General features: G+C 41.9%; 2 protein-coding genes across 3 annotated transcripts in view; one reads left to right on the top strand and one right to left on the bottom strand.

Moving 5' to 3' along the window:
- Positions 1-11,150, bottom strand: part of LOC103065877 (rho-associated protein kinase 2-like) — a 40,541-nt gene extending 29,391 nt beyond the window's left edge. Inside the window, exons 1-6 of the mRNA XM_088150089.1 lie at positions 11,074-11,150; positions 8,675-8,714; positions 5,623-5,662; positions 4,924-5,024; positions 3,099-3,236; positions 2,090-2,350 (exon numbers count right to left, since the gene is read on the bottom strand). Of these exons, the coding sequence (XP_088006215.1) occupies positions 2,090-2,350; positions 3,099-3,236; positions 4,924-5,024; positions 5,623-5,662; positions 8,675-8,714; positions 11,074-11,150 (657 nt within the window). The remainder of the gene's footprint in view (positions 1-2,089; positions 2,351-3,098; positions 3,237-4,923; positions 5,025-5,622; positions 5,663-8,674; positions 8,715-11,073) is intronic.
- A 3,235-nt stretch (positions 11,151-14,385) lies between these two features.
- On the top strand, positions 14,386-21,498 carry LOC148217013 (uncharacterized). Of its 2 annotated transcripts, XM_088136106.1 has the most exons (3): positions 14,474-15,174; positions 15,623-15,744; positions 20,391-21,498. In XM_088136106.1, the coding sequence occupies exons 1-3, from the start codon at positions 15,026-15,028 to the stop codon at positions 20,477-20,479; spliced, it is 360 nt and encodes a 119-aa protein (XP_087992232.1). In that variant the 5' UTR covers positions 14,474-15,025; the 3' UTR covers positions 20,480-21,498. The 2 variants fall into 2 exon arrangements, 1 of the variants encoding a protein (XP_087992232.1); XR_015795280.1 differs by lacking the exon at positions 15,623-15,744 and having other exon boundaries at positions 14,386-15,174.
- Positions 21,499-22,870: the final 1,372 nt, after the last annotated feature.

The raw sequence follows: 22,870 nt of genomic DNA, 5'->3' as shown, positions 1-22,870 counted from the left end.
ATCCTGTTATCCTTCTATATGTGCATGTAAGATCCTTCGTTCTTACATCCAAGATGATATCCGTTCTGGAGGAAGAAATGGTGGGTTGAAGACGGCTTTGAAAAGCGGAGCTGACAACCGCAATGGTATGAAGAGCCAGTGAGTAGACCAACTCTTTGATAATTCCTCTCTGGACAAGGAGAGAACTTGCGATCGCCCACAAATGCTCCAGACAGCTGCTCTTCGTGAGGTGACCACAAGGCAGTGGTCTCCAGCAGGTTTAGAGCGCTGGGAGACGACAAAATAGCCATCTTGCTCAAACCGCGGTTGGCGCCTTTGAAAGGACACAAAGTTTGCACACTTCCTCTTCTAATCACTTTTGGAAATTGCTTGTTAACTGCCTTTCAGCTATTAGAAACTTTGATCTTTATTATTATTATTATTATTATTATCATTATCATTATTCATAGTACTATTAGTTAAAGTTGTATTTATTAAATTATTTTCATATAACAAATGTGTGGGGGTCGATGAACAATCTGAAACTTCACGAAGGTGTCGATGAGCTGAAGAGTTTGGGGACCTTTGACATAGTAACAATTTCTCATTTATACAGAAAAGGGTTTGCTCTAGTGAGGAGTATGGTTTTCTGTCATCATGAGCAGCAGTAGCTATTTTCTTTAAGTTATTTCTGCAGTTAAAATACAACTGAGCATGAGCATGGGGGAATGATGACATGTGCATGCATCCTTTTAAAGTGCCCACTGCACACGAATTAGCGATTACAGCCAATATATCCACTCTTTAGTCTGATAAACTCCACTCATGATGAGGAGACTGAGGTATTCTTATTAAATGACCAATGTCCAGGTGTTTTGAAGGTAGTAGCAACATTTTTATTTATAGCCTTAGTTTATAGGAACCATTTGGACCCTTCTATGCAATGTTAGCTTTTTAGGGATTCTCAGATAGATAGAGTGCTGTGTTTCTTTAAATTCTATGACTTGGTATTGGACAGTAAATAATTTTTTTTAGTCATTTCAACATATTTCAATCTGTTGGCAATCCTAAACAGAAACTTGTTCGGTAAGGAACATAAACCATGGTTTCAAGGGCCACACATAGCATTTTCAAGTCTCCTCCCCTACCCTCTCCTTCTGCCTCACTATAGACACTCCTTACGTTTAAAAGGTTCCTTCTGAAAATCAGGAAAATCTGAAAAACAGCTACAGATCAAACAACTCTGAAAGAAACCTAAGTGAGAAATACTGCTATGTGCAATCACTGGATCATCACAGAAACACTGCCTGTTTTGAATGTCGTTATTCTTTAGGGCATGTTGAAAACTAATAACAGAGAAAGTAGAGCATTTGATAAGCCTTTCCTTACAACCAGTACTGATAGCACAACAAAGACAAAGTTAGTACTTTGCAGCATGGTACATTACAGCGCAGGGACATGTTATCCGCCTTCCTTAAACAGATTTGGGTTACACCTGTTCTATAAACTTGAACCACAGAATTATGACCTAACTCATCAACTTTATACATCTGCACATCAACTTTAGCTCTCTTTTAATTTTCAAAGCAGATGATTGCATTATAATACATTTTACATTTTCCTACCTCTTTTGAAAGCAGGTGTGAGACTGAATCAATTTGCAGTCCAGAATGATATTCCAAACATGCAGTTCAGTCTCAATGTTACAAACAAACAGATGGAATGCTGAGCAAGTATCTTAAACCAATACCTCGCTCTGTCCTATCAAAAATACTTAATGTGTTAGAGGCACACTCAAGCAACAGACAAATGCAATTTCAACAGCCCTTACAACAATCCCATAGAGAAGTTTCATGTTACAGACTACAGACAGAAGGCTACAGCTGAGAGACAGTAGCTTGGTTGAGGAACCCAAGTTAATTTACAACAGTAATAAGGACTAAATCACAAATCTTCATAGCCAAGTATCTCAGCCACTACATTATATTCAGTATTAACTATGGCATAATTAAAATCTCATTACTAATATTCATATGCTGCCCAATAACAATGGGATTCTTTGGACTGTACACACTTTTTTAGAAACATACACGATGACCCACATACGTACGTCATCCATTTTCATACAAGTACCAAAATCTGCAAGCTTCAGATGTCCATATTTATCCAAAAGCATATTATCAGGTTTCACATCTCTGTGTATCAAGCCCATGGAATGAATTGCATCGAGAGCAAGGACCACTTCAGCTGTGAAAAATTTGGCCCACTTCTCAGGCACATCATAATTGCTCATGAGGTTGACAAGATCACCACCTGGCATGTATTCCATTACCATGTATAGGTATCGGTCATCTTGAAAGGCACTAAAAAGCTGTTTCCAAAAGGAAGAACAGTTCTGAAGACTGCCAAACTGTTAAATATTCAGCAAAAGAATCACAGTGGATTTGAAGCTTTTTCCTCTTAAACCTTTAAAGAATAATTTTGGTAAGGTATGACCATTGTTAAAAGGTTTTATGAGTTCCAGAATAATTCAGTTTACCCACCAATGAAATAAATGTGTTATGTGCCACTAAACATTTCAGCAGAAAATAAAGTATAGTATTATCAACAAATTTCTTCCCTGTGTATGAAGCAGTAACTACATCAATCACCGGACAGGATGGAAAGTGACAGCCATTCAGAAGCATATTAGATAAGAACCCATGTCATAATTATAGCTTTGAGCTTTATGTTTCAATACAAGTTTCTTCCTACCAGCGGAAATGTTAAATTTTCCCTTGTTCCAAGCCTTATTTTCCTCTTTCTTAAGTAAAAATGTTAGTTTACTGCATGGGCTACCATAACTCATCTTGATATGATTTTTGAATGGGTAGGAGATTCCTGAATTCCAGAACTAATGGAAGGATTGTTTTTCAAAGAACTAGCAGTACAGAGAAATGTATATATTTAAAATCAATAAATTATATCAGTATGAGCAACTTACTACATATTTATATCAAATTCTAAACTCATGAAGTATCATCACATAAGGATGACTATTTCATCTATTTATAGGTTCCCTGTTTATTTACATTTCCCTTAAATTACCACTGACCTCTGTACACAAGAAATATCCATACCTGAACTACCCATGGACTGTTGGCAAAGGCCATTATATCTCTCTCTTCCCAGAAAAAAGCCAAATCTGACCTTTTGAGCATTTCAAATTTACTTAGAAGCTTCATGGCATAAGCTTTCTGTGTTATTTTATGGCGAACCTGTTAAAAAAATAATAGGTTATTTTATAGCAGGATTTAAAGAATAATATAGAAACTTGGATATAGTGGATCATTAATAAATAACAAAGTATAGTTCTCTAAGTTTATCTGAATGCTGAAAATCAACAGCCTTCAAGACATAGGATTAAGGAACTAGAAATCTGAAGGGTAGAACTTTCAGAAAGAAATTATGATTAGGTCAACAGCCAAAGGGAATTCACTTGTACTGTTTCACAGGATGATCAGCCACCCCCTCCCCACCTTTTTTAAACCAGTTATTACAGAGTAAAATAAAAGTCCATGGTGGACAATCAGGATTGGTGCCATCACCGAGAAGTTGAGGGCAGATCTAGCATCCATTTAACCTGTTTCTGTGTCCATTCCACCCTATGCCCCCATGGGAAGGAGAAAAGATGAGAAACAGACAGAGTTTCTAGAGAAATCCCATTCTTCAAGCCATTTATTATAGCATTTAAATGTTTCACACCAGTCTATACTACCATGTATATAAAATTTATAATCCCCAAATAACAAGAACTGTATGTGTTGGCACCATCTTTAGAACAGAGAACTCTTCTGCATGCTTAATAGTCAGAATTTGGCCCTTTTGATGGACCCCTTAAATTAAAGCCCCAAATAGTTTCAATACATATGCATCTTTCAGCCATGTGATGAAGTGGTCAATTCATTAGCGTACTGATGGATCAAAAATCATTACCAGTGACTGAGGAATGTGCTCATGTATGTTGCTCTAATGTCTCCTGTTACCTCCTCCTACTAGTAGGGAAGCTAAGAGACTGGACAGCTCCATTCTTCTGTATGAAGGAGGAATTCCTCTCAAGGGAAACCAGAGTAAGAAGCAGAAACAATCAGAACAGCACACATTCGCATATGCCTCATTCTGAAGAATTCTGGCAATATACTGTGTAATATTAATGTCTCAAAAACTTGTTATGTCTAATAATACCACTCTGACTTACTAATCCCTTACATAAAAATATAAAAACAGCCATGCTGAATTGGACCACAGACCTCTCTTGTCCAACAGTTTATTTCCATAATGGCCAACAAAATGCCAACACGAACCCAAAAGCAAAACAGGAACACACAAACACACTAATATTCTAACTCCCCATAACTGGAATCAACAATCAATGCTTCCATTACCGGAGGTAATACGCAATCATCATGGCACGATGCCATTAATTGCCTAATCACCCCACAATTTATCCAATCTAGCAAGGTTGTTGGCCATCCTTAAATCTTGTAAGGGATTCTATGTTAATTATGCACTGCATGAAGTCATACTTTCTTTTATCTGTCTCCCTAATTATCAAGAAATGTGCTGTTTTTTTAAGTGGCCATTTGCTTTTCCGTAATCTTCACTAAGCTTTCTAGTAACCCCTTGGTAATTCATAATTAGCTCATACCTTATCAATATAAATTAAATGAGGTTTTGCTCCACTATTTATTTGCTGGAAATGTGCCATACTTGCTTATGTTTCAATTTACTTTATTCATTCATTCATTTTATTTACACTATTTTGAGACTACCCATGATGCCGAGGATCTTGTGGCAGGTTAATATGAAGCAGTGTGACCATAAAGAAAAACATTATTCCAAAAAATAAACAAATAAATAAAATAATGGAAACCCAATAGCCTTATGTTGATTCTAAGTTCTTACCAGCTGTACTTCACCAAATGCACCTCTTCCAATTATTTTAACAACATCATAATCTTCCACTTTCATCTGAAGCCCATGAATTCCTTCTACGATTTTCTCATCTGAACAAGTTTAAAGAAAAATATTTGTGTTATTAAAATAATATTAAGCCACCAACTATACAGAAATTTAAGACTGGTGATTACAAATGGCACAGTCCATTTAAACTGCAGTGTCAAGATGTCTTCTCAGCAGAATGCACACCGGAAACAGACCCTTTTGCAGTGCAAAGAACTACCTTTGTAAACTAAGAAAAGCAGGCCCTGAAATCATAAATATATGTAAATGGCAAAACAGAACCATATTCATTAAAACAGCATTGTTACTTTTACCCACTAAACTCAGAAACATTTTAACAATGAAAGTTATAAGAAATTTTAAGATATCTTAAAAAATCGTATTTCAACTTTTTTATCACTGACCCCCAAAGTCAAATCATACTATTTTGTCAAATCTCCCAAAGACTGTCATTCTGAAGTGGCCTGGGTATTTCTTAACAGGCAAATCTTGCAGTTTTCTCTTCCCCATTTCCTCTTCCTAAAAATGTCAAGGAGGCTTTTTAAAAACAGGAAGGGTCAGGTGTGGTTCAGAGGAAGGATTGCCCTTCTATCCCCATTCCTGCTGCAGGTTCTCACATAAAGAAGATGGTTGGTTACTCACTTTCGTTGCTTCTCCTTTCCTTTCCTTTTGGGACGCAGACCTGCCAAAAGAAGACATTTTGAACACCTGAGGGCAGACCAACTGAATTGGAACGCTAGTGGGAAACCAACTAGGAAGAGGAGGAGAATTCATTAAGTATTACAAATGGTAGCGTGGATACAATCCATACTGTCTCAAGACTCATTTTGGATTTCAAAATAATATCTTAAGAACATTTAATTTCCATAGTTACAGGGCATAATTTGAAATACCAAATTATCTTTCTTTGTCTCCTCCTGGTGGTCTGGTGGCAGTTATCTCCAAGTGAATAGCTCTTTATAAATCTGGCAAGCTTTCTAACAACTCTAAAGTTTCCCCCCCAAAAACAGCATTTAGCTAGAGCTAACACAGATAAAATAATAGTGTAAAACAGAGTTATACGTATTACCTCATAGATTTATTTGCCAAAAAAATACAATATGACTCCTACGCTTATCACAATAAAAGAGCTAACTCTTATCAGAACTGAAATAATTCTAAACTAAGCATAACCAAGGGACCAGATAAACAATGTGGCCAGCTTTTGTTCCTTTGAAAGAGAATTGATCTGCAGAAATCTACCCATTTGTTCTTCGGATGAATTAAACTCATTCTTGAACTGTAGATCAAACTGCTATTAAAGACAAAAGCTACAAGACCCATTTCTTCAAAAGACAAAAGCCTCAGAGATCAGCTGAGGTTTCTGTAAAAGAGGGTGTGTATGTATTTATAAGTATGATGTGAAAGCATGAACACAAGTATGGCTGTCAAACTTACTGTCTGGTGCTGTTCGTGGTTCTTGGGCCAAAATCGTTATCAGTTCATGATCTGCCCTCCTGCCTGCCTGCCTGCCTACCAAAAGGACCTTGGATTCATGTAGTTAACATTCTCTCAACACAGGTTCCTCAGTGAAAGATGCAAATCTACTTCAAGAACTCCAACAAAGGAAAACTCACCACCTTCTGAGATTCCACTCTTATGCTATTCTTATCGTTAGAAAATTTCTCCTAAGTTTTGCCAAAAACAACAGCTGTGCAATCTCATTACATTAATTATGAGATTAATGACATTGGAAATCTACTCCTTTTTCTTCTAATATCCTTTTGCATATTTGAAGACAGCTGTCATGTCTTCCCTTAGTCTTCTCCAAGCTACACGTACCCAACTTTTAATGCTTCTTCACAGAACTTTGGCAGAGACTGATAATGGTGGAGAGAGCTTTATCCTTGGTTGGGGTCATACCGAGTTGCAGTGTGCTTGGGCTGCATCCTGCCCATTTGCTCTAAAGTAGTTCTGGCAAAATGCTTGGACTCGAAAGCTATTTTTTGAAAAGGAAGTTAACTATATCACTCTATTATCAAGGTTATGTTGTAACATCTTCATGTCCCAGTTTTCTACTGAATTTATACATGGCCTCTCTAAGCAAAAAGTTAACATTTTTAGTTGGAACAAAGTATGGTGAATTTAGATATATAGCAGCAATCCTTGAACAGGTCGATTACACATGAAGCTGCTGAGAATAATTATTTTGCTGCCCTTCCCTCTATTTGTAAAAATCTGAAAAGAGTAAAAAATTAATCCTCTAGCTCTAAATAGATTTTTCTAAACAATATTAACTTTGACAGGACCCAGGAAGAGAGCCTTCTTGGTCGTTGCCCCTGCCCTATGGAACATTCTTCCCCCAGAGGTGAGGAAGGCCCCCATTCTCCAAGCTTTCCAGAAAGGGGTAAAGACCTGACTCTGCCAACTTCACGGTGCTAACACAGTGCTAACGTCATGGTTAGCACCGTGAAGATTCTCCCGTAGATCAAGAACATCTTATTTACCATCTATGCTTTGGAATTATTTATGTATTCATTCATTCATTCATTCATTCATTCATTCATTCATTCATTCATTCTTTTTATTATATTTTAATTCGTATTTATTCTTGTTTTATTGTCAACTGCCCAGAGTCGATCTTTGAGTGAGATGGGCGGTGACTAAATTTGAAATATAAATAAATATAAATAAATATTGACTACAGGAGGGGGAAATCCCAAAAGCTAGGAGGCAGAACAAGACAGGAGTTTCCATCAATGAGAAAACCACCTGCTCTGCAGTTCCAGAACTGTCACCACTGCATTTCTTCTGGAGGAGGAGGTGAGCTGATGGTTAATCAACTCAGCTTCCAAGCCTTGTAGCTGGGGACCAACATCAAAGTGCTGCATTTGTCGCATGTGGAAAGGGTCTTTTATAATATGTTAGAGCAGTGTTGTCCAAACTTGGCCACTTTAAGGTGAGTGGACTTCAACTCCCAGAATTCCCCAGCCAGCCATGTTTGTAAAGTGGCCAAGTTTGGACAACACTGCGTTAGAGGAATGGTGTGTTTTGAAGGCAGTCCATGATTTATTTCTGAGTGCAAATTCAAGTGTGGCTGTAAGGTATTGTGCGACACTTTGCCCAAAGCTATTGTGGTTTCTCAAAGAAGATATCTCCTGGTCATAGATATGTATGGTTTATGGTGGCTTACAGCAATATTACCTTATTTTTGAGAGATGAACATTCATTTCTACTAGGTGTCACTTGTACCTGGGTATCTGAGAAGAAAAAGAGAGAATAGCTGATTCCGTAATGACATGACACTGCAATTAAATTTCTCATTAAAAAAAAACAACACTCTACATGGCACTGTATTTTAGACAGTGCTGGAAGGAGAGTGGTAGGCCTAGAAGAGCTGTATAAAGCATCTCCATGCTGATGTTGGTCTGCTCTAAAATCTCATATATCCATAGCTTGTTCTTGTGCATGTTTTCGCCATTAACGTAAAGGGAGTTCAGAGCCTATCTCTCCCAAAGACTGTCATTCTGGAGTGGCCTGGGTATTTCTTAACAGGCAAATCTTGCAGTTTTCTCTTCCCCATTTCCTCTTCCTAAAAATGTCAAGGAGGCTTTTTAAAAACAGGAAGGGTCAGGTGTGGTTCAGAGGAAGGATTGCCCTTCTATCCTCATTCCTGCTGCAGGTTCTCACATAAAGAAGATGGTTGGTTACTCACTTTCATTTCTTCTCCTTTCCTTTCCTTTTGGGACACAGACCTGCCAAAAGAAGACATTTTGAACACCTGAGGGCAGACCAACTGAATTGGAACGCTAGTGGGAAACCAACTAGGAAGAGGAGGAGAATTCATTAAGTATTACAAATGGTAGCGTGGATACAATCCATACTGTCTCAAGACTCATTTTGGATTTCAAAATAATATCTTAAGAACATTTAATTTCCATATTTACAGGGCATAATTTGAAATACCAAATTATCTTTCTTTGTCTCCTCCTGGTGGTCTGGTGGCAGTGTTGACTTATCTCCAAGTGAATAGCTCTTTATAAATCTGGCAAGCTTTCTAACAACTCTGAAGTTTCCCCCCCAAAAACAGCATTTAGCTAGAGCTAACACAGATAAAATAATAGTGTAAAACAGAGTTATACGTATTACCTCATAGATTAATTTGCCAAAAAAATACAATATGACAGCTACACTTATGACGATAAAAGAGGTAACTCTTATGAGAACTGAAATAATTCTAAACTTATCCATTTATAAAAGAAAAAAAGAATACATATTAGAAAGACAAACGTTTGCTAAGCTAACTGGCAACTGCCAACTGTAGTAACAGAAGGAACACATCTGAAAGTTCCGTTGTTGAGCAAGCATGACATCATAGAACATTCACAAGAAGAAAGTCAATTGGCTGAGACCATGATGTCTCAGTACAGTATAAACTCTGTAATCAAAGTATCTGCTTTGTGGGAGCCAGCAGACATGAGAGTGTGGAAGAGCATAACCAAGGGACCAGATAAACAATGTGGCCAGCTTTTGTTCCTTTGAAAGAGAATTGATCTGCAGAAATCCACCCATTTGTTCTTGGGATGAATTAAACTCATTCTTGAACTGTAGATCAAACTGCTATTAAAGACAAAAGCTACAAGATCCATTTCTTCAAAAGACAAAAGCCTCAGAGATCAGCTGAGGTTTCTGTAAAAGAGGGTGTGTATGTATTTATAAGTATGATGTGAAAGCATGAACACAAGTATGGCTGTCAAACTTACTGTCTGGTGCTGTTCGTGGTTCTTGGGCCAAAATCGTTATCAGTTCATGATCTGCCCTCCTGCCTGCCTGCCTACCAAAAGGACCTTGGATTCATGTAGTTAACATTCTCTCAACACAGGTTCCTCAGTGAAAGATGCAAATCTACTTCAAGAACTCCAACAAAGGAAAACTCACCACCTTCTGAGATTCCACTCTTATGCTATTCTTATCGTTAGAAAATTTCTCCTAAGTTTTGCCAAAAACAACAGCTGTGCAATCTCATTACATTAATTATAATCCAGCCCATTGGAAATCTACTCCTTTTTCTTCTAATATCCTTTTGCATATTTGAAGACAGCTGTCATGTCTTCCCTTAGTCTTCTCCAAGCTACACGTACCCAACTTTTAATGCTTCTTCACAGAACTTTGGCAGAGACTGATAATGGTGGAGAGAGCTTTATCCTTGGTTAAAATAATAAAGAGAACACTGAAGCACCTAGACAACCATATCCCATATCCCAAGCTCCCCACCACCACCAACCGCCCCCCCCCCAGGGCTTCACAAGCACTCTACCTGCCATGTTTGTAAAAACACATCAGGCTACATGGATCTTGAGATATCATTTCAGGGCTGTGATAGAGAAGGCACACTTCCTGGATGCTGACGGAAGGCATTGTTTGGTTGAAGGGACCCGAAAGGCACTGGCTCTGCCCCATCTTACCGGATGGGCAGAAACTGTGGGTGATAGGTTATCCCCCAAATAACCTGGCCCGATGCCATAAAGGGCTTTATGGATATTGTGAGAAGGCAGGGAGAAGTGAGGGCCTCAAACGAACCATGTTTGCTAGGGGAGAGCGCTGTGCACCATGGGGCAGCCTTGGGGGGGCGGCAGGAGGGAGGATGGGCAGAAGGCACACTCGCACCAGAGTGGAGAGGGGCGGCAGGAGGGAGGAAAGACTGCAGGCAAGAGGCACGTTCGCACCAGAGTGGAGAGAAACGGCAGGGGGCGGCTGTCGGGTCAAGTGGGGATTGGAATGTGTATTGCGCTGATTGAGTGGAATGTCTGCGGTTTTGCGGTTAATTAGCGGCGCTCCGGGGCGGTAAAAAAGGTGAGATTGTGAGCCAAGCCCTCGTAGGAGGGGGAGGACAGATAGGGGGTATAAAAACCTGTCAGACCTTGCTTCGGGGTTCCTCCATTGCTGCGGGAGGGACCCACCTTTGCAAACGTGCCCAATAAAAACTTCTGTCTACTGGACAACCGAACCCGTGTCTGTCGTTTTCTGACAATATTAACCAGCCTTTTGAACTGCACCTGGAAACTCACCAGTAATCACTGCAACTTGCAGAGTAGTGGTGTCACGTGGGCATACCGAGGCACGCCCAACACCACCTGCAACCTGCATTCTGGACCAGTTGTAGCTTCTAAGCGGTCTTCAAGGGCACTCATTCCCTCAAAAATCCTCTGAGCAGGATTGCTGTGGGTATGGACATCTCTTATAATGGTTTTCCAATTGAGGGCTGCTTGTCTCTCATCATTTAAATTGAGTCTTCGGTTTTCCTTCACCCATATATCCTTTGGTGCTGTTCATTGGAACTTCCACTGTATGGGTCACTTTGTCCACATTAGTCTGTAAAGAAGACAATGTTTTCCCATTCTGTGTACATGTCTGAACCATCTTAAACTGTGTTTTTGTATTTCATCCTCAATTGTAGGTTGTTCACTGCATCTCAGTTTGATGGTTTCGTTCCTGAGATGGTCATGTAGGGAGACTCCCAATAGATGCAGCACATTGAGAAAACATCATGTTTGTTTAGGTCTCCTTTTCATAATGTCCATGTCTCGGATCATATAGCAAGTCTAGCAGGATTAGTCCCCGAAATATTAGCATCTTTGTTTTCACTGAAAAGTTTAGTTTCTTCAACAGGCACCAGTTTATTGATCCAAACACATGGATCCAATCTTGCTGTGTACTTCTGTTTTTGATGGAAACAACAACCCAAGGAATTTGAACCAGGTAACCTTCTTTATTTCGATTCTGTTGAGATCAATAGCAGGGTGTGTTTCATCCGCTATCAAAACCTTTGGTTGGTCAGCATTTCCAAGCCATATGAATGGGCCCTGTTCATGATGTCATGCAAGATGACCGTGCCTCTGCACCACTGTCTGAAACTATGGCACTGTCATTAGCAAACACGAGGTCAGTTACATAGAGGGTTTCGTCATACTGTACCCCTTGCCTGCCATCAAAAACTTTGCTTATTGTATCAACTGTGACACTGAATTAGGAATTCCTCTGAAAGTTCATTTTGGAAGCGTATGCAGCTGTTGGAATTGCTGTTAAGTTTTCTGCAGTAGGTATACAACTTTTATATCCATGTGTCCAGTTTTCAGTGCTGCAGAAACTTGTTTTTCTTCCATGACCATACCATGAAGCAGTCTTTGGTTTGCTAATGCTATTTAGAATTATTGTTTACCGCCCAGTTCGGCCACTTTTGACCAGTTCTGCTTTGCCGATGGAACCATCGGTCATTTTACACACTGTAGCTGAAGGAGAATTTTTGCACAGCCTAAGTAATGAACTCTTCATATTCAGCACCTCTCGTCACACATACATTTTTCGTTGATGATCTGAAATGGACATTCTCTAGAATTTGGTTACTTTGCCTGTCTACATTTTTCAAGGGTTTCTTCCAAGCCTGTCCCGTCTGCTTGCACATGGGCATTGAAGTCACCACCCTTGGACGTGTGCCAAAAACATTTTGAAGTTGGGTGTAAACTTTGCCTTTGACATCATTGAGGCTACATTCAGTACTGTAGGTGCACAAATGAAGAGTATGTATGTTCAAATTGCACCTACAACTGTTGGGATGCCTAGGTGGCTCAAGATCAGTTGAAATCCCAGCACCCTTTTGAGTCCTCTGCTATCCAGGACAAAGCTGGCATCTTCTGTGCTGTTTTTGCCACCTGCCAGCTCTACAAGGTAGACCAAACTAAGAAACCAACACCGTGTAGGTCAGGACTACTTTTATTGTTATAGTAACAGAATTTTGAAAGTCTGAATGTGCTTTCTCCTCCCTCACTTTACCTTCAGGCGAACTAGGGAGGGATTTGATGTAATGGACTGTGAGAATAACCAATGGAGGCGAATATGTGTAGCTCAGGGTTGAACTGTGGAGTCCTTGGGGTTCTCTGAGCTTGGTTCTTTTCCTGCAAACGTTTCATTACCCGGCAAGGTAACATCTTCAGTGCTAAAATGGGATGGGGTTTGCTCTCTATTTATCTGCTGTGGCCTGCCCTGCCAGTGTTGGTGGGGGGTTTGTTTTGTTTTTTCCTCTGGTAGTTCCTTGATTAGGGTATTGTTTGCTGCTTGCTTGTGAGCCCTGTGGTAACCTTGTGGTGCCCTGTGAGAATAACCTTGAGGGACAGGACGAAGAGCTGCAAGGACAATGGTCAGATAACAGAAATTTGTATCCGAGGCAGAAATGTAATTTGAGAAAGTGTCTCAGATTTGACCCTCCCTAGTTCTCTTGAAGATAAAGGGAGGGAGGAATCACATTCAGTCTTGCAAGGTTCTGTCACAGAAACCTTATAATAAAAGTAGTATTAGCATTCATAATTTTGGTTTCCTAGTCTGGTACCTCAAAGGGCTGACAGTTGTGTAAGGAATGGTTGGAATAACTGCCTATTTTGCTTCTGTATTTCAAGCTTTTGCTAACCTATTGAGGGTCAGACTAGATGGTATTAAGGAAAGAAAAATGCTTTTGCAAGTAGGAATAACACATTACACATTAGAGCTATGCATCAGAGGCATGAAAGGAAATGGAAAGATGTGGTTAAGCTAATGTCTCACTTCAGAACTCCTGGACACGTTTCCTGAGCATGCGTGAACTTTGCACGTACTCTTGCTTCTAACCACATTATGTAACCACATTCTCTGCAATAAGTTAGTTTTCTTAGCCAAAAACTTAGCAATGCTTTATGACCCCCAAAACAAGTGAGGACTAGGAACTTGAAGTTAATGTTATGCCAACCTTAGAGGATGGGCACACGGGTGTATGTGTGTGTGTGTGTGACCCTCCCCCTAGATGCTTCCTGATGACAAAAAGGTATAAAAGCTGTTGTAAACTGTTCTGGGTGTGGCTGTTCTCTGTCTTTTCTCTGCCAGCCGGACAGAGAGTGGTTCACCCTGCTTTTCTTCTGGCCAGAAATAAAAGCTGTACTTTCTTTGGAAAAACCTGAGTCTGGAGTCTCTTTGGAAATCATGGAATCCAGGCTAGTGAACCTTACATTCGCCTGTGACATTTTCTCAAATTTGTTTCTTGGCCCAGGCTCAAGCCCCACTTATCTGACCATTGCCTTGGTAGGGGCTCTTGCTCCTGCCCTTCACCGCCATTCCCTCTTCCCTCTACACCATCAGAATAAAATAATGTCTGATATTTCAATGGTTTTGGTTCCTGAGTCAGTTAGTCTCAGTTTGGATAATACTGCCATTGAAAATTTCTAATGCCACAGTTCTTGGGCAATGAATCCCTGGTGTCCCACAGGTGCATTCCAAATGATTTTTCCAATCTTTAATTTTGGCATGATTTATATTTTGTTCTGTGATCAGTTTTGGGGGCAGGAAAGGGAATAAGTCAATCACTTTATGCAGCAGACACCACGGTTGTGCGCTGTTTTCCTAAGAAGCCATGTGAAAAGTTTTACTGCAAAGACACCGGATGGCAGGTGATTCCTGAGCATGTTCTAGTAGCACTCCGGAGACAGGAAAAAGAGGGCCTCGTTGCACGCAGCTGGTAGTTTCCGGAACTGAAGTAGCTCTCTTAACAAAACCACTCAAGGGCTGCACTTTTAAGATAAGCTAATGATGCCAGGGAATTGGAAGAAAATAGATCTAACTATTACTCCCCAATTTAAAAAGCGCAAGGCTTCCTGGGGTTGGAACTCAGACCAGAACCTGCCTTGAGTTCCCGTCCTGGCACGTGCAGTGAGGGGTAAAAAAATGCCCCTGGGCATATGCAAAGTACAGCTGCCTCTGCCTTGAGTAAATAAGAACTAAGAAGGGGGGCGGGGGAAGTGGAGGAAGAAAAGAATAATTTCTCTAAAGCAGAGTCCTCATTAACCGAGGCCGCAAATAAATCTGTTCGCCTGAATCCCCCACTCCGAACTTCTTCGTTAACTCGAAACACAAGCCTACTTTCGCTTCTCCTCCTCCTCCCACCGGGCATTTCCAACCCCCCGCCCTCGTTAGCTCGACTAGGCGGGGCTGTGATTTCCGCGGGCCGAGGCAGCCGGCGCCGCCTTGCTGGAGGAACCGGGGCGCGATGGAGCCGGGCTCGTTCTTGCTGGAGGCGGCGAACTGGAGCACGATCGCGGCGTGCTTCATACTCAAGCTGCCCCAGGGAGCCGCCTTGCTGGCCGCCAGATCCGCCCGCGGGGTCAGCCTGGAAAGTTTAGTGCTGGAGCTCGGCGGGTAAGGCGCTTCTCCGCCAAGCTCTCCGGCAGCGGCAGCGGCAGCGGCAGCTTCCGCGCTCTTCCTCCCGCCCGGTCTTTGGGAAGGGGAAGACGGGCGGGCGTTTGTTCCTGGCCAGCCACGGAGGAGTCCCTCGCGCGGAGGGCTGCGCAGGGGGCTCCGCGGGGCTGCTTCTCTTCCCAGCGAGCCCGCTTGGAGGCTGCGGCTGTTTCTGCTGCGTGGCGATGCCGGGCGTCCGAGGAACCCGGCCCGCGCGCAGCGCTCCCCCCAGACGGCGCCACCTTCGGGCGCGGATTCTGCCCAGGGGAGGAGGGTGGCTAGCCGTGCCGCCGTTTTCGAAAAGGAGACCCGGGCGGCGGGCCTGGGACCCGAGGCCTCCCTCGGCGCCGCATCTGCCGCTTTTCCCTTCCCTCTCTGGCCGCTTCCCTTTCCTTTCATCTTCCCACAGGCGCTGCTTCTGTTCTGCTCTCCCCGGACGCCACGCGAAGCCAGGCTGGCCTGGCCTTTTTCCCGTCTTTCTTGACGTCCAAGGGGCAGGAGGGAGGAGAAGCCGGCAAGATAGCCCTTCAGGTGGATTTTAAGGAAAAGAGGGGGGCTCCCCCAACCGTGCCTGATGGTGAACTTGAAGACTCTTCTCCTAGTTCAGTCCTCAGTTGCACCCCTGAAAGGAAGCACATACAGAGCCTAAGTTGGGCCAGAGCTCAATTCTGGAGCTGTTCTTAAGATAAATGAAACAAAAGATTGCATCATGGCTGCATTTCCCTTAGTAGCCTTTTCCTATCTGAGATGGTTGAGGTTCCAGGCCAAAGCACTGTGAACTCCAACTTTAAGAACTCTTAAAGAACACTGAAGTTCTTAGAAACAAGTGCCATGCCTTTTCTTTCGAACTAGACTTTTACAGCTTTTCCCAGCCTGGTGCTCTTCAGGTGTGTCAACCGCTTTTTCATTCCTCTGGGCTGAGTAAGGTTGCTTTTCCGACTGTTGACCTGGCCCTTGCGATTCGTAAGCTGTATGCCCGGAAACACACAATAAGAATAATAAAGCATGGGGACTCTAAGAGCAGGCTGTAAAAGTTACTCTCTTTCTCTGCTGTTGCACTTCATGGATAGGTGTGCTAAGCTTCCCCTGGGGAAGTGAGAGTGACATTTTGTTGGGGCAGTTGTTGAGTGTGGGGGCAGTTCTGCAGTTTCTGAATACCTTGTTACCATCTGTAAATGAGCCATATACCTGTCCATAAAAAAGCAGGGTGGGTTCTCTAGGCAGGCAGGTAGGTGTGGCCAGAGAGCCGGTTCCTTTCACTAACAATAAAATGTTGTTCTGTCTTCTTGCACTTTTCCTTTATTTCCTGCAGTTTTATAAAAATGTAGCTACAAACCTGTGAGTCAGTGACTCTGAGGGACTGGCATTTAAACTTCTCCAAAACGAAAGAAAGCCAAGTTTCCTGGGTGCTGCTGTGCCACAGCGAGTCAGAGAAGCTTTTAACTTTTTGTATGCCACTTGGTTTGGGGAAAGTTGACTCCTTACACTGATTTAACCAAGGAAAGCCTGTTTCAGTCTCAAGTCATTTTTTGTGTTCTCCTCCTTCCACTCAGAGGATGTGCTTTACCAGCTCAGCCAGGGCCCTCCTTTTTCATCTCCAGGTGGTTGGTAGATTAGTTTAGTCTCCCTCGGCCTGTGCCCGCCAGATACCTTGCATTGTGTCTCCCATAATTCTCAGCCAGCGTTATTATTGGCCTTGCTGGTTGGAAGTTCTGGGAATTCTCTGTAGATCCAGAGGGCGCTGGGTTAGAGAAGGCTGAACCACTGCCTTTCATTTGCAAATGACACCTTTGCCTTGTCCTCAGTGTTCCACGACTGCCCTACTCTTGCCATCCATGTCTTTTGCACTGACATCTGCAGCAGGGAACCCTACATGTGAGCTAGAACCTGCCGCAGTTGGAGTTTCAGATGCTGTCCAAGGCTTGCTGGTTATGCTTGCCTGCTGCAAACACCCGTATGCAGTGCATGGTTGAGGAAAGCAGGAAAGTTATGTGGTGAAGATACCCATACTGAGATGCAAAGCGGACAAAGGTGTTTTGGGCCCAGTGTGAGCAGTCTTGTCCTCACTGGCAGCTCTTTAAAAGAGCCACCTCTTCTGGTCTCACATATGAACTTTGCAACTCAGGAAAGCACATTTGAGTTTTCTAAGGTGGGGGTGACTCCGTAAGGTCCGCCTGACCTTCTGAACTCAAACGTATTTTCCTGAGCCCATGTTGGCTCTTGTGCAAACTCAGCAGAAGGTGCAGCTTCTTTAAGTAGCTGCCGATGGGTACAGCAAGGGTGCCTTACAGGATGGGAGGTACTTTTTCCTACTTCAGGTCCAAGTTCTGCATGCCTCTGTTATGCACTATTGGGAGCAAGATTAGCAAAATGGCTTTTCTTCCTTTAAATTACATGGGACAGCCTCCTCTCGGGACTCTACTCCTCCAGCATGTTTGCTGGGAATTCTAGGAATTGAACTTCCTGGAATTCTGGAGTGGATCAGGGAGTGAAGTTTGAGGAAGAGCTTCTTCTAGAATTAACATGGAATGGGGTCCTGATGAAGATTCCAGAATTTGGCTTTGAAAAGTTTCTTGAACAGAGGTATTCTGTATTTACTAGCATTAAAATGGGCAGGATAACTCTTGAGGAACTCATGCCACAAAAAAGATCCTGTTTATGTTTTATTTTCAGTATTTCCTGAGTTGAAATTTTAAACAAGCATTCCCTTGTAAACGTTGTATTTGTTGCTGCTTACAAGCAGACAAGAGTATATGAACTTTAAATGGCTTTCTATTCACATAGGAATAATATTTGACTGTTGTAATGTTGAGGTTTTCCTCTTTTTTTGTTGCCATGCTGTCCATGACTGATTGTGAGTGAAAGCGTTTTGGTAGATTCAGCAGATTGGATGGCTCAGATTCTGGGGCTATGGGTCACATGCACCCTTAATCCGTCAAATAAAGTAGGTTTTCCTTGCCAAGTTTTAAAGTAGAGAATAACATTAAAAGCACAATAGGCAATATCTTAAGCATAGCTTGCAATGACTGGCTGTCTGAATATCTACATAGAACTAGATTTTTTTCTATTTGCTGAAATTTATATAACTCTTTAAAATGGTCTGCTGCAAAACTTGTAGTTTAATGCAGGTAGTCCTCATTTAGTGACCAAAATTGGGACCGGCAGCTTGGTCGTTAAGCAAAGCGACCACTAAATCACCCAGCAGCAGCCACTCCAAACCCTTGATGCGCTTGCACCATGCCGCGCCAGCCCCTCGTGCACCCTCCTCCACCTGGCAGCAGCCACTTACCTACCTACTGGCTTCCTTGCAAACCGCCTGGGACTTGCAACTTCCTGCTGGTTTCCCCACTGATTTGGTTGTTGGAAGACAGCAAGAAGTTGCGAGAAGGTCCTTGCTTAACGACCTGTGAACCTCACTTAACGATGACAACAGGGTTCTGCCAGGATTACTATCGCTAAGCAATAGGGTCACATGACGGCGTGCTTTATGACCACATCATTTAGTGACAGAAATTCCAGTCCCAATTATATCAACCTGTAGTCCTTGTAGTGTCTGTCTCCGGATTTGGCCTTCCTTTGAAGGATGCTTCTACAAGTAGGCAAATTTGCTGAGTCGTTGCCGCTGGGTGCCAATTTCGCTAATATGTTCTTACTGGCTGTGGAAGACAAAAGAAGCATAAATAGGGAAGAGTTCTCATTAGAATAAAGGGCTAGGGGGAATGACAGAAACTTTCCCATTCACGGGCCACTTTCTCCTTCAGAATCAAAAGGAAGTCAGGTGTGAGGCAAGGGATCCTTGACTGCAAACCTTAGCCATGTTTGGGGAGTGAGGGGCATGAGGGAACGTGCTCATTCCCCCTCACCATTCAGTCATCTGTCGCCCTTCGTTCATTGGAAAGCAGTGGAGGAGCCAGCTGGATTTGCACAGAGTTCTGTAAAACCTGGGAGGTTCCTTCAAGAGGTGGAGGACTCCACCCCAGTCTGTGCATCTGCCTGCCCTTCATATGAGTCTAATCCCCCGAAGCTTTGAATGCTGGAGTAGGAGTGCTGAATGGGTTCTGTTTGCAGCTGTGATCAGAACTGGAAATGGGCCTTGCCTGTGCAGACTTAACTATGCATTTTTACCTGCAGACAAAAATTGTGTATTTTCTGAGAAGGCTGACTTTAAGTTTATTATTGACAATCCCTTCTTTTTGAAAGCAGCAATAAGAAAAATTAATTTTGTAAAAACCTAATCAAGGCAGCATTGATTTACTTACCTGTGTGTTCTGAGATGATGATGATGATATAGCTTTATGAGAGTTGACTTTGAATCCTGTGATTATGAATGATTCTGTGTGAGTGACATAAGAATCTACATAAGACACGGGAATTCCTGTCATAATCTAGAGCCTGCCAAAGGGTGGTGGGATAAGCATCTATCACAATGTCCTATGCTCCTAGTTACGAACTAATTCAGAGTTGCGTGGTCCCCTGTCTGCCCTTTGAGGTGGATCAGGTCATAAAATGGGAATCACTAGGAATCTTGGCATGTACTTTAGTGTGGCGAAGGCATTGTAACAGAATCTTGAAAGCCTGTTAAAAATTATTTCTACTTCCACTTGTCTCTAACCCATTCTCGGTGGAGTTGTTCTGAGTTTCTTTCTCACACTTTCTACTTTCCCAGGACTCAAATATCTTTTCTGTATTGGTTCGACATTGCTATTCCCTTCTCTGAGTCAAATCCACATTCCCACTCTTTCAAAGGGTTCTGTATGCAGAAGCTTATTTCTAAGAACAGACCTCCCCTTACTGAAGAACTTGTTTCACGTTTGTGACTACACTTTGCCTTTGTGCTGTTCCTGAAACCCAAGATTAGGTAGGGCTGAAACTTCTTTCATTTGGGGAGCTTCAGAGGCAAAAGGGACTTTAAGGTACTCAATTTACTGTGTAAAACACCCCAGAATGTCACTTCTTCCAAAGGACACCTGGGAGCTACCAATTTGGAGGGAGTAGGGGGAAGGAATGATGCTTTGGAGGACGAGGAAGGTTCAGGAGTTTGTCTTCTACTAGCTTAGGCATTGTGCTATTTGTTTGAAAGCTATTGAATCTATTTCCAAGTTTAAAATGGATTTATCTGGCTTGTTTCACTTTAAGGTATGGAATTGCTAATAAGTATCCTTCCCTCCCCTCTCCAGTTCTGATCCGTTTCGTAGTCATGACGGCTCTTAACATTTGGGTCATAGCTACTATATTGGAATACCGGAAGGCTAAGAAGCTTGACTAAGATGGAGATCCTGCCTATTTTAAATGACATGGACTAAAATGAAAACGGAACCAGTACCAAAATGTCAGCTTGTTTCAACAAACCGACCAACGTTCCATTAAGTGGGAGGTGGTGTTTACATACTGTACATATACCTAAAAATTCAGAACTAACTCTTCAGATGTATTGGGATATTTATACTTGCTGTTTGTAAAAATAACTCGCTAGGTTACTTAGGAAGTGTTTCAGAGGTATATTTTGTATCAGCAGATTGCATAACAGACTTCCCCTGGCTGTCCTCCTTTCCCCCCCATCCCCTGATCATATCTAAAGCATATTGGGGGGATCTATTTTGTGGCAGAAACGTTCCTCTTACAGAAAGAGTGGAATTTCATTTCAGAGCTATCCCTCTTTGTGTGTGTATGTGTGTGTGTACATGCGCTTTTCTATTGACTGAATTACCAGTTTTTCAGAACTACATTTCTGGCAAGTCTCATCACATATGCAGTTGCATCTCTATTACCCCCAAATCAGTGGCTTTCTCATTATGGTGAAATGTATTCAATAAAGATAAATTATCCTGTGAGGATTTGGGGTTCCTTATGAGACAGATGCTTAATAGGAAGCCTAAATAGACTAATTATTTCTACGCCAGCTATTCAGTTATACTCAAGACTTTACAAATTGCAGTAGGCTTTCATTTTGTGGAACCTTAATCTGTATCTCTTTCTCTAATCTCCTCATGCTAAGTGGCTCTCTAAATCTTCATCTTAAAAAAAGGCCTGTGTACTTTATTTAGTTAAGGGTATTTCAAAACAGTTTCAACTACAGAAAAACTATTCTTTTACTTCAGGTCCTGCACCTTAAAAGTGTTAAACTTGATTCTCTGTTTGGGTTTGTGAATCAGTATATACTCTACATTTTCTGAACAGGATTTGTATCGCTACTATTTTGAGTAACTCTTAAAACTGTAACAATGCCAAAATTATAGCTTTGGATCCAAATATAAACAAATACATTAAAGTTGAACATCAGCAATATTTCAGCAGTTCTGTGTAGTTGATTTAGTGCCCCAGACTTCAAGAAGTATACATGTTTCATCATCACTTAATTCTGAAAGTTATTTCAGCAATAAAGAATGGTGGCATTTCCAAACATATTAGTAAACCTAAAAATGTGTGCATTTATCCCTGGAATTAGGTATGCAACTTTCTACAATTAAACTTCATTGATCAAATAAAGTGTTTTTGTTTAATTTTAAACGCAGTAGCATAATTATCTTTCCAAAGGTTCTTTAGCTCTTTTGAATAATTGTGCATCTCACATGAGAATAAAAAGATATATGTATGTGACCTGCTCTTCCCATGTGGGAAACTCTCAGCAGAGAAATTAAGCACTTAAGTTTGTCCTGGTGAAGGACTTTTTCTCAAAATTAGAGATGCAACAGCTTTTGCTACTATGGGGGTGGGGCAAGCTGCATTTTGTTTAGCCTGGTTTCTCATAGGATTTTTGTGAGGATTAAAAGGGAAAAGGATCTATGTGCATTCCATCGGCGATGACTTAAAAGGTTAAATGTTTTGAATCATGGCGCTATGTAAATTAATGTAATTTATGTATGTGTATGTGCGCTTTCGAGTCAGTGTTGGCTCCTGGCGGCTACCTGGACTAGTCCCTGCAGTTTTCTTGGCCAGGTTTTTCGGAAGTGGTTTGCCATTGTCTCTGTCCTTTCCTAGGGCTGAAAGAGAGGGACTGGCCCAAGGTCACCCAGCTGGCTTCATGCCCAAGGCGGGACTAGAACTCACAATCTCCCCATTTCTAAACCACTACATCAAACTGGCTGTCAGCTTATGGGTACATGTATGTGATTCTGTGAATGTGCTCATTACTTGAAGGAGCCAGGACAGGATGCCTGAATACTACTGAGCAGAGCATGAAGAGAAGGTCCACAGTTTAAGGATGTGCAGTTCTAATTATAGGGCAGACTATTATTATCAGGTGGCTTTGTGTTCAAATGTAGAACTGATTCCTCTCAAATTTAGGAGAAAGCCCCTTTGTCACTTACCTATTTTGCTGTTGCCATTTTCCCCAGTACAGCACTAGGGAGGTACTGCACCTGTAAGGAAAGGAAGCCAGGGTCCAACAGGCAAGACTTCGCCAAATTACTATGACCAAAACCACAGCAACAAATCCTACACTTACTGAAGTCCTATTAAATCTGCCATCAGTTTGGTCAGATTAAGGTAATACAGATAGTCCTTGTTTAGCAATCACAATTGGGACTGGTAGCTGTCATTAAGCAAGGCAGTTGCTAAGGGTGAAATCACATGACTGTGACTGCTTTCCTTTTCTCAACTCCCCCACCCTTTGGAATGCTGCTTCCGACACTGGGATAATTAGCAAGAAGGGAATTGT

Source organism: Python bivittatus, unplaced genomic scaffold (genome assembly GCF_059951505.1).
Source record: "Python bivittatus isolate LINGU-HERP-01145 unplaced genomic scaffold, Pbiv_v1 ctg000020_np1212, whole genome shotgun sequence".
NCBI lineage: Eukaryota > Metazoa > Chordata > Lepidosauria > Squamata > Pythonidae > Python > Python bivittatus.
The sequence above is the reverse complement of the archived record's forward strand: the minus strand, read 5'-3'. Positions and strand labels throughout refer to the sequence as shown.

Excerpts from the sequence above, each read along its gene's own strand:
- LOC148217013 (XM_088136106.1), top strand. The coding sequence starts at position 15,026 with ATGGAGCCGGGCTCGTTCTTGCTGGAGGCGGCGAACTGGAGCACGATC. Across the intron at positions 15,175-15,622 it reads TTAGTGCTGGAGCTCGGCGG|GCGCTGCTTCTGTTCTGCTC; the intron begins GTAAGGCGCTTC and ends ATCTTCCCACAG. Across the intron at positions 15,745-20,390 it reads CCGGCAAGATAGCCCTTCAG|TTCTGATCCGTTTCGTAGTC; the intron begins GTGGATTTTAAG and ends TCCCCTCTCCAG.